This window comes from Antennarius striatus, chromosome 8 (assembly GCF_040054535.1).
Source record: "Antennarius striatus isolate MH-2024 chromosome 8, ASM4005453v1, whole genome shotgun sequence".
In the NCBI taxonomy this organism is placed as follows: Eukaryota; Metazoa; Chordata; class Actinopteri; order Lophiiformes; family Antennariidae; genus Antennarius; species Antennarius striatus.
In genome coordinates, this window is record NC_090783.1 from 23,434,386 (window position 1) to 23,448,027 (window position 13,642).

Sequence of the window (13,642 nt, forward strand, 5' to 3'; positions counted from 1 at the left end):
AAGACATGCAACGTTATACATGTAACAATCTTGGAGTAAGGTTTCAAATTTTTTCACAATTTTTCTAATTTTTGCCAAAATTTTGTGCACAAAACTAGATACTGATGACACCTTTCATCTAAATGTCACAAAGATTTGACTTAACGTGAATTATAGATATAGATTGATAGATCAGGTTACATATACAAACAATTCAAGGCCAGACACCCATTTATACACACACACATACACACACACAGTCATCTGATGTCTTTATGGTCTGGTCTGTGTATGTCGGCAGTCTGACATGTGTTTCACATTGACTTTTTTATAGTGTTGACTGGCCGTTCCTGAGAGACCTGAGGTTGGGAGGTCTGTTGGTCGCGGTTGCTTCGTTTAAGTCTTACACAAACATTAGCACATACTGTTACGCACGCTCCCACACACAAACACACCGACATACAAACACATGCATAGACAGAATTGATGGCTCATTTACATTCTCTCCTAACCAAACCCTAAACACGCAGCGCAGCTTGATGTGAAAGCCATATGTGGTGTGTCAGCGATGAATGCATATGTCCCATTCTCTCTGTGGTGAATGTGTAATGAGGTGGCAGAAGCCTCCATTCAGCAACTCAGCGTTTATGAATTATTGACGTTGGAGAGACGAGACCTTAATATAACTGCCTCATGAAATAACTCTGCATCCCTGACTTCCTCTCCTTCTCCTCTGTTCGTCCTCCTTCCAAAAGCTTCACACGCAAAGCAGAGGGTTTGACCTGAGATTCAGGCCAAAAAAAGACAAGCAAGCAGCTCCACTGATCTTCATGAGGAATGCGTCAAATTCACTCTGTCATCTGTTCATCAGCAAAAAGGTCCTGGAGAAGGAGCACGCATGACATGGTCAACTCCTGTCTCCTATTAAATTAGGGGTCCCTTCAGGGGTCGCCACAGCGAAATAGGTTTCCTCCATCTAACCCTGTCTTCTGCATCCTCTTCTCTCACACCAACTACCTTCATGTCCTCCCTCATTACATCCATAAACCTCCTCTTTGGTCTTCTTCTAGGCCTCCTGCCTGGCAGTTCAAAACTCAGCATCCTTCTACCAATATATTCACTATCTCTCCTCTGGACATGTCCAAACCATCTCAGTCTGGCCTCTCTGACTTTATCTCCAGAACCTCTAACATGTGCTGTCCCTCTGATGTACTCATTCCTGATCCTATCCATCCTCGTCACTCCCAGAGAGAACCTCAGCATCTTCATCTCTGCTACCTCCAGCTCTGTCTCCTGTCTTTTCCTCAGTGACACTGTCTCTAGACCAAACACGCTTCTTCACCTCTTTTCCACACTCTCCATTGCTCTGGACTGTTGACCCTAAGTACTTCAAATCCTCCACCTTCTTGATCTCTTCTCCCTCTAACCTCACTCTTCCACTTGGGTCCCTCTCATTCACACACATGTACTCTGTCTTACTGCGGCTAACCTTCATTCCTCTCCTTTCCAGGACAAACCTCCACCTCTCTAGCTTCTCCTCCACCTGTTCCCTGCTCTCACTGCAGATCACAATGTCATCTGCAAACATCATAGTCCATGGAGATTCCTGTCTAACCTCGTCTGTCAGCCTGTCCATCACCATAGCAACAAGAAGGGGCTCAGAGCTGATCCCTGATGCAGTCCCACCTCCACCTTGAACTCCTCTGTCACACCTACACACACCTCACCACTGTCTTACAGTCCTCATACATGTCCTGCACCGCTCTAACATACTTCTCTGCCACTCCAGACTTCCTCATACAATACCACAGTTCCTCTCTGGGCACCCTGTCATCAGCTTTCTCCAGATCTACAAAAACACAATGCAGCTCCCTCTGGCCTTCTCTATACTTCTCTATCAACATCCTCAAAGCAAATACTGCATCTGTAGTACTCTTTTTTGGCATGAAACCATACTGCTGCTCACAAATGTTCACTTCTGCCCTTAGTCTAGCTTCCACTACTCTCTCCCATAACTTCATTGTATGGCTCATCAGCTTTATTCCTCTGTAGTTGCCACAACTCTGCACATCTCCCTTGTTCTTAAAAATGGGCACCAGCACACTTCTCCTCCATTCCTCAGGCATCTTCTCATTATCTAAGATCCTGTTGAACAACCCAGTCAGAAACTCTACTGCCACCTCTCCTAGACACTTCCAAACCTCTACAGGTATATCATCAGGACCGACTGCCTTTCCACTCTCCATCCTCTTCAATGCCCTCCTCACTTCATCCTGACTAATCTTTGCTACTTCCTGGTCCACAACAGTTACCTCTTCTAGTCTTTGTTCTCTCTCATTTTCCACGTTCATCAACTCTTCAAAGTACTCTTTCCATCTTCCCATCACACTACTGGCACCTGTCAATAGACTTCCATCCCTATCCTTAATCACCCTAACCTGCTGCACGTCCTTCCCATCTCTATCTCTGTCTTGCCAACCTGTATAGATCAGTTTAAACAATCTTTTCATTGTTTAAACCTTTTAAATGTACTGTATATAATGTTGTATATGGAGTTTTAACTTGTGAAGAGAGTAAAGTCACTGTAGAGCCCTCTGTAGTACTGCTACATTTGGAAGAGGGGTTCAGGGAACAGTCAGTTATTACCCAAACATTCCTTTGTAAACATCCACATCATAATATACAGATAAACTTCCTCATTCTCCTTTCATCTAACACATACTTTAGTTGTTTTACCCTTCAAGTGGTTTAAATAATCATCTGGGTGTTTTTGTTTCTTGTCCTTCTTTATTGTTAATGTGTTCTCATAAATTTACTTGATGAGATCCCTACGGTGTTATCATACAACTACAAAATCACACAATGATAAACATCAGCTTTCACGATGGGCTACACTGACTGGTCGGAATCAATGGTCCTTGATGAGATTCAAATGTTTAAAATTGTGGTGCGAAAGAAATCCAAACACATCACGCAGAACTCACAGAGAGTTGAGGGAGCGTAGACCTTGGAAGGCATCTGAGGCTAACTCTGATATCTGGTTGTTACTCAGATCTCTGTGAAGAAAAGGGCAGAAGACAAAGAAATAATAAAGACAAAGCCACGGATGTCACTGTGTGAGAGTAAAACATGAAAGGTGAAAGAAAGAGCTCAACAGTCACAATCACTAAGTTGTTGTAGGTCGTTGACAGTGTTCACAATATCTGTATCCCCTCATCTACTCACATCCTACGCAGCTTCTTATAAGGAGAAAAGGCCCCAGCTGGGATCACCTTGATGGCGTTCTGCTCCAATCGTCTGGAACCAAAAATAGACACAGACCATTGAGGAACGACATTAACATTCTCCTATCACAGCGCTATCTCAGCTGTATCCTTGACTGCTGCTCATTCCCAGGGGGCTCCGGTTAAGGGGAACATTTCCAGATAAGGAGGTTTGACGACTGTTGCCAAGGTCTGGCACATTTCTTTGAACTTTTGCCCCCTTTTTCACAACAGTCATATATATACACACACATGAGCATAGGAGTGAACACACCCTTTTCTAACTGGGCAGTGTTCCATTTAGAGTTGGATGGAGAGGAGAGTTAGAGTGGCCAAACAGAATCTAACAACTGCCCTTTTAACATTTCACATGTTCAGCCACCATGACAAAAAAGGTGGAGGAACATAACTCGCAAACCAAACAAACCGCAGTGAAACATTTCCTTAAAATGACTTTGAGTTTCATTTGTTCTCTTCTTTGACTTTCTAGTCTTGACTTCAGCACTAAAATATTGAACTGACCAGAAAGGAGAACGTATTTTGGTACAAGCTAATGTTTAAACAAGGTCTAAAAGTTTTGTCAGAGCTCAAGTCAAGTCTCAAATAAACTGAAAGTAAACCCAAAAGTCAAAGCCTAGTTCAAAGTCAGTTGGGACTAGTTGAAGTCATACCAATCAAGGTAAGTCCTAGGTCATCAACAGTAGTAGTTATGCAGTAGTGCACACTTTTTAGAGTTTAATGGCAAGGATTCTGAATTTCTTGCAAAATTTTAGGCAGCATTTGAATGTTTCCCAATCAAAACTTTTGCATAACTGATGCTAATTGTACCCATAATTCAACTGTCATTATGTTAAATCTAATAAACGTACTACGATTTTCTCAATTTCCCACCAATTAATCAGGCCAGTACATTTTTTGTTGTCCAATCAATTCTTTAGAGTATTGTGTGTCGATTCTCAGAGTACTCTAGTCAAATTTATGTCTTGAACTCTTACTTTTTGACTCAACAAGTCTTGTCTTGATTTAATCAAATATAGGGAATGTAAAAAAGTACTCAGCAGACATGTTTTAAACAAAGTTTTAAGTTTTTTCTCAATTTCTCGATATATAGAGATACTGTCTGTCTTGTCCTTCAGATAATGTTTCAATTCCTTTGCCCTTATCCATTCATTATTTTCTTAAGCAGGGAAGAGCTGCATGACCAAACTTTCTCATTTCACAGATGTATGATTTAATTCCATAGAACGGAGAGAAAAGAAAAGTAGTGAAACAGAAAGGTGGAATGAGACAAGAAAAATGGAGAGAGACACAGTAAAAGAACAAAAGAAATATCACTGCACCAAACACCGATGCAGGAGTTTGTGTGTCCATGTGAATGCATGTGGTGTACAGTGATTATCTGCGTGTGTGTGTGTGTGTGTGTGTGTGTGTGTGTGTGTGTGTGTGTGTGTGTGTGTGTGTGTGTGTGTGTGTGTGTGTGTGTGTGCCCTACATCTCTGTAATTGTTTCAGGAAGGTTGGTTGGTATTTCTGTTAGTCCTTTCCCTCTGCAGTCCACGATGTTGTTACTGCAGGTGCAGGACTCTGGGCACTGTAACACACTGCAGGAGGAAGATGATGATGACTGGTGACCTACACAAAGACAGAGGGTCAATATTAATCAAAGGATAACAGTTGTGTGCTTGGTTTGTATCCCACTGGCAAACAGTGCAGCAGTAAGATATCAGAGAGGAAGATCGGAATGTGCAGGTATTTTTTTCTGAATGTGACAGTGACCTTGCTTATCTATTTTTTAAACTTGTGCTCAAATCAAACGCTCCCAGAGAAGCAGATTGGTAAATATTTCAGTGCAGAGGGATGAAGCCAAGCCATGCAATGAAAGATGAATACTTGCCTTCGTCTACATCTTGAATTGCATAAGCAAAAAAGGACAGTAGGAAAAAGCAAATATAAATTTGCCAAGGAAAAAGCTAACGGGTATCAGTCAATGAAACCAAAGTTTACATTTAAACAGGACCTACCTGAGCAGACAAACTCCTTCTTCTGCACCTCTGCCACATTGTGCCCCCTCAAATGTGGAGGGGCCATGCACTGCGTGTAAAGTCCCAGACGGGGGCGCTGTCGCAACCACTCCGACAGCCAGGCCACATGGCAATCACACTGCAAGTTGTTGGAGTGCAGGCGACTGGGAATGAGTTGAGCGAGAGGAAGGGGGGACAAAAGAGGTGGGAACATAGACCAGTGGCCGGTACAAGACAGGGAGGGGGGGCAGAGAAGAGGTAAGAGATTTTCAGAATGGAGGAAACAAGAACAAGGTTGGTGGAAGAGGGACATGTGAAACTCAATCATTTGTTCAAAAGAGCACAAAAGAGAGAAAGAATTCCCCTCGGGGGTGTTCATGTATCACTACACTCAGTGCTGCCACTTACAAAGTTCTGAGCTTTGGCATGTGGTTGAAACTGGCCACAGACAGGCGGCTGATGTTGTTGTTGTTGAGGGTGCTGAGGAAAGAAAAGACAAGCAATCATAACGTCGTGTAGAAATATTCCAGTTTGTTGGACACTCTGGAGTAACCTCCATTTCGAGATTACAGGATTTTCCGCACTATAAGGCACACCTAAAAGCCTTATGATCCAGTGCACCTTATATACGAAAACAGTTTTAAAATAAGCCATTCATTGAAGGTGCACTTCATAATCCAGTGTGCCTTAAATATGGGAAAATGTTTTAAAACAGGACATTCATTGAAGGTGCACCTTATAGTCAAATGCGCCTTATAATCCAGTGTTCCTTATATAAGGAAAATGTTTTAGAATGGGTCATTCATTGGGGTGCGCCTTATAGTCCAGTGCGCCTTATAGTGCAGAAAATACATTTGGTTAGTTCTTCCTGTCTGGGAATATATTTTTGTTCTGTTGCATTGCTTGATTTATATTTTTCTAGGTATAGATTACCCGTGAAACAGAACTGTAACTTCGTGGGCCAATTAAATCAGTGGTATGTCTGGAAAAAAATGAAGCATAAAGTATTCCTCAACTTATGAACATTTGACTTACGAACGGGGGAGACACGAACAAATGAGCGACGCCATATCCAACTATAGTACTGCTGTCCCCCTTTCTACCACAACCCACATCAAGAGGCACTATTTCATTTTATTATGTGTTGTGTTTATGTCCTGTAATTGTTTTGCATAAGTCTTAGGGAATAGGACTTTCTTATTTAGACTAGTAATGCTTTTTTAATGACCTCAAATGGTGTTAATGGCTGTCATGTTCACATGACTTGAATCACTCAGAACATCTTTTATGGAATTTGAGGAAGATTTTGCAGCACATAAACCTCAGAATGCAACAAAACAGCAAGACTTTGAATATAAAGTAAATGACCAGGAATCCTCAGAATGCTACCAGAGGCTGTTTTGCAAATAGATAATGAATACAACATTTTGCTATACTACTTAATTGGCACTGAATAATTTCAAACTGTTGAGAATGGAATCAACAATCGTACATTCTTTCAATTAATTCATGCCTTTAGAACTAAGATTTGTTGCCTGAAGAATATTTGGCAATACACATGCTCTCTTATCTGCTGTCTCAATTAATTAAAACCTCTGTTTTCTCTACAGAAAGAACATCAAAATCAAAATGTCACTATTCCATCAGACAGCAGGATGCAGGATACAGGATGCAGCACTACTTACTGGAATGTAATGTTTCAGTAATCTTATAAAATGTGCTGTTCAGCAAGAACACTAACGTCTTCAGAATAAATGAAGTAAGTAAATCTGAAGTAAATCTAATCCAGAAATTCAGGTTACACCATTCCTTGTGAAGAAAAAAGTAATCCATTCGGATAGCGTTGCAACTTGAGCTTGGCTTAAACGCTTGATCCTCATCAGAAAAAAAAAAATTATATATATATATATATATATATATATAAAACCTTGCAGTTTCCTTTTGTCCCAGAATACAACTTAATTGAATGCATATCATCAGGGTTCTATTTCAGACTGAGATTAAAATGAGAAAAAAAAGGGCTGATCCAGTGGTACTAAGGAAGTGGCTATCGATAGATCAAGATATTAGTGGATATGCACATCATTTTTCTGCACAGGCACAAGGATTTTTATCTCTCTGTGTCTCCCTGGGGTTTGTTTTCTGGTGTTCTCTCCCCTAAATGCTCTGTTGTCCTTTGCAGGTCGACCGAATAAACAAGTACTCACAGCACTTCCAGGTCACGTAAAGCTCGGAACGCTCCGTCTTCAATACAGCTGATATGGTTGTAGTCCAACTGGCTGCACACACACACATACACACACACACACACACACAGTATGAAGAACAAAAAAAAAAGTTGTGGTGAGACGCAGAAGTGTTTTTACGATGCATACTCAGGTGAAATTTCATCCACAGACCAGCAAATGCATCATCTAAGGTTCTGAGTCCTGAGCTCTTTGTTTTTTTGTGGATTTATCTCAACATGTTAATCTCTATATCCAATGCAGCTTCCATCTCTCTTCTGATGTCTCATTTTTCTCTCTCTCTTTCTCTCTCTCTTTACTTTCAATTGCTTTGCTGAAACAATTTAATTAAGACATAAGGATGGTAAATCATGTGCTGTCACAGCATGCTAATACACATAGCACAAACACACACACACACACACACACACACACACACACACACACACACACACACACACAGACACACACACACACAGTCCCATAGTTTAACAATAATTGCAAGACATTTTAAAAATGTAACAGGATGCAGCAATAAAAAAAAGTCCATATATCTAGAATTACTGCTGGAGCATTACTTTGGTTCCAAAATTGATCAACAATTATATTTAATGATTACAACTGAATTGCAAAACAATGAAAATGCCACATGATGTCAGACACACACACACACACACACACACACACACACACACACACACACACACACACACACTTGCACACATTGCTGCTAATGAGCAGCAGTGCCGGTCAATACAGCAGGCAGGAGGCACCTGACATTTAACACAATGAAATATTGATGCACAGACACGTGGGGGTTATGCACATTTGCTAAAAATGTTGCGATTGCACGTGCACACGCGCACACACGCACGCACACACACACTCACACACACACACACACACACACACACACACACACACACACACACACACACACACACACACACAACTATACACAGTAGTGATTGATTATTATTATTGCCATAGGTGCTTCTTACAGGTTCTTGATCTCCACAGCTCCCCTGAAGGCTTTCCTTGGAACTCCCTGGATCTGGTTCTCACTGAGATCACTGCACAGAAACACAGAGGGAGGTGTGTAGAGAAGAGAGAAGAAAAAAGAAATATGGTGGCACCAAGTTGAGCCAAGCTGTCATAGAGACACTTGCTTTGCAGCACAAATACTTGATGTTATCAACAGACTTCAGAGCCAGGCTGCAAAAATTGAGCTTTGCTCTCGTGGGGAAAATATCGTCTGTCTCTATTCATCTGTCAGTGACACAGAAACATTTGCTCTGACAAAAGTCCACCTATCTAGAGGCAATTTTATTACCTGCTTTGAACATTCATCCAACTCATGTAAAACAGACTTCACATGCATTGTTAACCTGTAGGGGGCAGTAGCGACCTCCGCTTTGTTCACCCCTGCCAACACCCATTTTCTACTTTTAAGAACCAAATGATGGATGCCCGTGTGTGTGTGCGTGTGTGTGTGTTTACAAGCTATTAGAGCGATTTAATTTTTACCCACTTTAACTAAACTGCAGCTTTGGAAAAAAAAAAATACCGCAGTCATGTGTGCTCACTCATATAAATACATGAATGCACTCAAAAGGCATGAACAGGTGTGTAACATTAACTAAACCCTCGCCTGCTGCCTGTCATAGATAAGTTTTCACTGGTTGGTATATCAACTTGCATTAGTGAAGGACACACACAAACAAACACACACACACACACGTAGCTGCTGATAGATGGCCACGCAAACAAGCATGAAACATGTTCACGTACACGCATTGAGATTAATGTACAGAAGCCTGAGAATGAAGCTTGTTTTTAGGATGGATTTATTACACTGTATGAAGGAAAAGTACGAAACAGACAAGCAGTAAAGAGAAAACATTTAAACATCTTAATTGTACATCATACTGCTTGACTGTGTGTGTGTGTGTGTGTGTGTGTGTGTGTGTGTGTGTGTGTGTGTGTGTGTGTGTGTGTGTGTGTGTGTGTGTGTGTGTGTGTGTGTGTGTGTGCCAGTGTCGCCTGCCACTAAGTTCCAGACAGACCGTTTCCTTTCACTATTGACCTTCCAGCTCTTGACCTCCAGCATGCTAATCAGCTAACAGCTAATGCCCATCCACATTCCTCAGATTCCTTTGGGTGAGATGGTTCAGTCAGTGCAGCAGGTAACATCCATCTGTGTGTTTTTTCCACCTGCTACTTCTATATTGACATATGGGGAAATCATTTCCAAAAAAAATAAAGGAAATAACAGAGGGGTTTTTTTTTTTCCTTTTACGCTCCTGACCTGTGGAGGGTTTGGGTCATTGTTTGACTCACTGGTGAGACAGCAGGGGAACAGAGACACAGAGAAAACCAATGTCTTCTGTTTAACCTTAGTTTATTAGCAGAGGAACAGATGTTAGCCGTGACATTGGGGGGAAAAGCGCCCCTTTGTGCATCTACACCCTCGGACGGTGAATTCACAGGTGAATGACAGACACCTGGTGAACTTTATGTCAAGTCTGTGAAATCATATTTATGTACGGCAATTCTGGTGTCCCAACTTTCAATAGAAGATGAGTTTCTATCCTTCAGGATAGGAGCGAGACGTTACCTCATCAGTGCTGCTGTGTTTTGCATTCATATATAACGCTGTTCATGAGTTTGGAAGCACCTGTCAGAATGATGCATTTGTTCTTCCTTCAATAATGTCTACTGTAACGTGAAAACAAAATAATTTAGACATAAATTGTTTTCAGCTCCAAAATAAAAATAAAATGATTAAACCTCCCACTTAGGGGAAGGAGAGCATTCAACTGTAAGCATCCCCCCTGAAATACCCTTCAGTTTTTAATCAATTTTGCGTGCCTGAATCATGTAAGTGACTCTCGATGTTTAGTTGAATAACAGCAATTCAACTGGAAATTTTGGCGATCCAAATTTCTGGCAGATTATTCTTTACCTAGACTGAATTCTGCAATCATATTCCTAATTTAACAAGCGTTTTGAGTCTCTACTACTCTAATTTACTACTAACTTTTCATGGAAAATCACATTGAGGCAAAAAGAGGCAACAGCTAGTCGTCTCCACCATGATTTCAATGTTCTGTTAGTCATTGCCACCTTCTAATGATATAATAACAATTCATTTTCTAAATCCAGGTAGTGAAAGTTATGAAAAATCTTAAATGTAATTTCATGTCCTTATTGGCGACGTCTAACTGCTTCTCAATTGTCCATATTTATTTATTTCTCTGGATTTTGGATAGTAGGTCAAAAAAGCTGAAGATGTTGACTTTGGGAAACATGAGGAACAAATAAAAAATTAGAATTTTAGAATATGAATATGAAGAATATGAAGAAAAAATCTTCATATTTCATTCAGAAATTTATAGAAAATTAATAAATTAATAGATAATACTCTGACTTCCTCACTAACACAGGAAGTTCACATCATGTTTCATGCCATCATCTCTCTGATCCTGAGATCAATCAAGAAGATATCAGAAGTGACTTAAATTAAAACACATGCAGAAAAAGACACTTCACCCTTTGCAGTTTTACCCACGTTGCACAAACACGTGCTTCTCTCTATGCACGCACACCTACAAACACACAAACACACTTCCTTGGCAAGTCCAAACGAAACGGTGTATCTTGATACTGTTTTTACAGAACCAGAGAAGTTTGGAAAACAGCTGCACTCCTTTAACCGCTGGAACACCGATAAAACAAATGTACTCTCTGAAATCCATCCTTAACATCCCCACCACCCACACACACACACACACACACACACACACATGCACAAAATCTTAATATTTCATGTCAGACTTTTACAGTATTGATGCTGTGATTATAGTCATGAAGGTGTCGTAAACGCCACAATAAGGTCTTGTGTACATATATCTACATATCTCCATTCAGATTCCTCCCATGAACCAAATTTGTTTGCTTACTTGGCTTATTTTTGGTAGTAATTACCTTTTTTGGTTTTAGTTTACAATCTAAAAGTCAGGCTGCAACATTTATTTAAGACAAAGGAACACCAAGTAAGGTTTGGGGCTCTTAAGAAGGTTATGGTGGTCCCTATTCATCACCAGGACCACCATGGAGGGAGAGAATGAGAGATTGAGTGAACTTTACCCTTACTAGTAAATTGAGTTCTCTGGGACATAACTGTGGATTTTCTCCCTCCGTTCGGCACCAAAGGCACCTGATTCTGTTTCATCTTTGGTTAAATTGTTGGTAGATGTCCCACCCTCTACTTTCCCTCTTTTCCTCCCTCTATGATTCTCTGGCTTCCTTTCCATTCAACCTTTCCCTTTCCTTTCTACATCCACTCCCTCTTACTTTTCACTGCTCTTGTTTTTGGGCATCCCAATGGTTTAACCCCTCACCTCTGCCTTGGTGCATTTAAAACTAGGAGGTTACCCTCATTAAAAGAGGCTCCTTCTGTGTCCCAGTATGTGTTAGTGTGTATACAGACAGACAGGAACTATATTGTGCTTCTACATTTGGAAACTCTATAACACACTCAAACACAACAAAATCCCAGATCTACATTACAATCAGAATCTGAATCACATTGGTGGAAGATCATACTCGGGTATTTTTAATGTGATTGGTCGGTTATAAATTTCCATGATATTGTCAAATATTGGAGAGAATAAAAAATTGATCCACAATTCACATTCATGTCTTTATCACAAACTTGAGAAAGTCATTTTCTGTTGATACGATGTAGTGTTTGTTCTATAAACGTGATTTTCAGTTGTACTTTTGTAATCTGGGTCCGGAATTTCTGTGTATATACCGTAACAAAATTTTCTTGCCACAAAAATTGGACCCAGCAGCGATCCAACGTCTCAGGAACGCATTTATCCATCCAAGGCTTTCTATTGGACCAGCATGAAACCAATCTCGGGAGAGCGCTGGACTCCCTTCAGACACTCTCAACCAACGTGGCTCATTTAAGTGGATAAATGGTGTCAATTGAGGGCCCAGCTATACTTCCACCTGCTGGCCCCTACCCCCCCCCCGGCACCCAGCTGTCGACACGGCTGCCAGCCCAAGCGCCACACAGAGAGCCGTTCATCCCGATACCAGCCAGATATTTGGGTGACTTGGGAACATGTGCCCAATTCCTTCACTAGCGCTTTCCTAGTTTTCAAAGCAGCCAAGTCCTTATGCCACCCATTAGTCACGAGTGGACTTGGTTATGAGCTTGTTGTCGAGACAGGCTGCCACCTGGTCACTAGCCATCTGCAGTCAGCAGAGAGAAATGACTACCAACTATGAACATTTTGCTGATGAAATTAAGGGTTCTTTGACCACCTACTTAAGGGTAGACAGGCAGGTCGGTCACCGTCTGGACTTACGACAAGAGTCACTCACAAACCTCAACCTCTGAAGTTAGCCTTGTCTGGTAACCATCATAAACATTTGGAACTTTTCATCACTAACTCACCGCTCAACACTGTTATTTTAGAAATCATAACTCACATTCAGAGTGGTCCACGGGCAAACATCCACAGTTGGAGCCAAAAACTGCCACGCTCACTGCCTTCAATCTGCGGTACCAGATAGACTTTTTCCAATGTCACACCAACACCTGAAATAATTGACTTGCAGTGCGAATATCATGATTTGAGGGCCTTTTTTTTTTCGAACCATCAGCTAGTTCACTTTCATATGATTATGACTTTGGGATAGACTTGATTCCCAGAGCGCCCATTCCCACCAAGTGACTGCACAGTCTCCCCAAACTGGAAAGGGAGGAGTACATCCATGATTCATTGGCAGCTAGTCCTATTCTACCATCGCCGTTGGTAGGGGCAGGGTTTTTTTGTTGATAAGGGGTAGACCCTGCACCCTTGAATTGACTACACGGGGTTAAACTAAATTACCCTGAAGAATAAATATCCATTACTCTTATTGACTTCAGCCCCCTATATGTGTTTTTAACAAGTTAGACAGGAAGTGCTTATCATCTGGTTTCTATAACGGAGCGGTACGACTGGAACACTGCTTTTGACACACATTTAGGACATTTTGAATGTTTGGTGATGCCATTTGGACTGACTACTGCTCCATCTGTTCTCCAAGCTATGGTTAACCAAGAGAATTGTTAAAACAAGTGATCTTTCTAT

The 13,642-nt window shown here is 41.1% G+C and overlaps 1 protein-coding gene across 3 annotated transcripts in view; it reads right to left on the reverse strand.

Annotated features, from left to right (window-relative positions):
• Nucleotides 1-13,642, reverse strand: part of slit2 (slit homolog 2 (Drosophila)) — an 85,661-nt gene that overhangs the window by 24,852 nt on the left and 47,167 nt on the right. For all 3 annotated transcript variants that reach the window (XM_068321330.1, XM_068321328.1, XM_068321329.1), the window contains exons 5-11: nt 8,489-8,560; nt 7,470-7,541; nt 5,671-5,742; nt 5,263-5,426; nt 4,735-4,873; nt 3,205-3,276; nt 2,964-3,035 (exon numbers count right to left, since the gene is read on the reverse strand). In XM_068321330.1, coding sequence (XP_068177431.1) covers nt 2,964-3,035; nt 3,205-3,276; nt 4,735-4,873; nt 5,263-5,426; nt 5,671-5,742; nt 7,470-7,541; nt 8,489-8,560 — 663 coding nt within the window. The remainder of the gene's footprint in view (nt 1-2,963; nt 3,036-3,204; nt 3,277-4,734; nt 4,874-5,262; nt 5,427-5,670; nt 5,743-7,469; nt 7,542-8,488; nt 8,561-13,642) is intronic.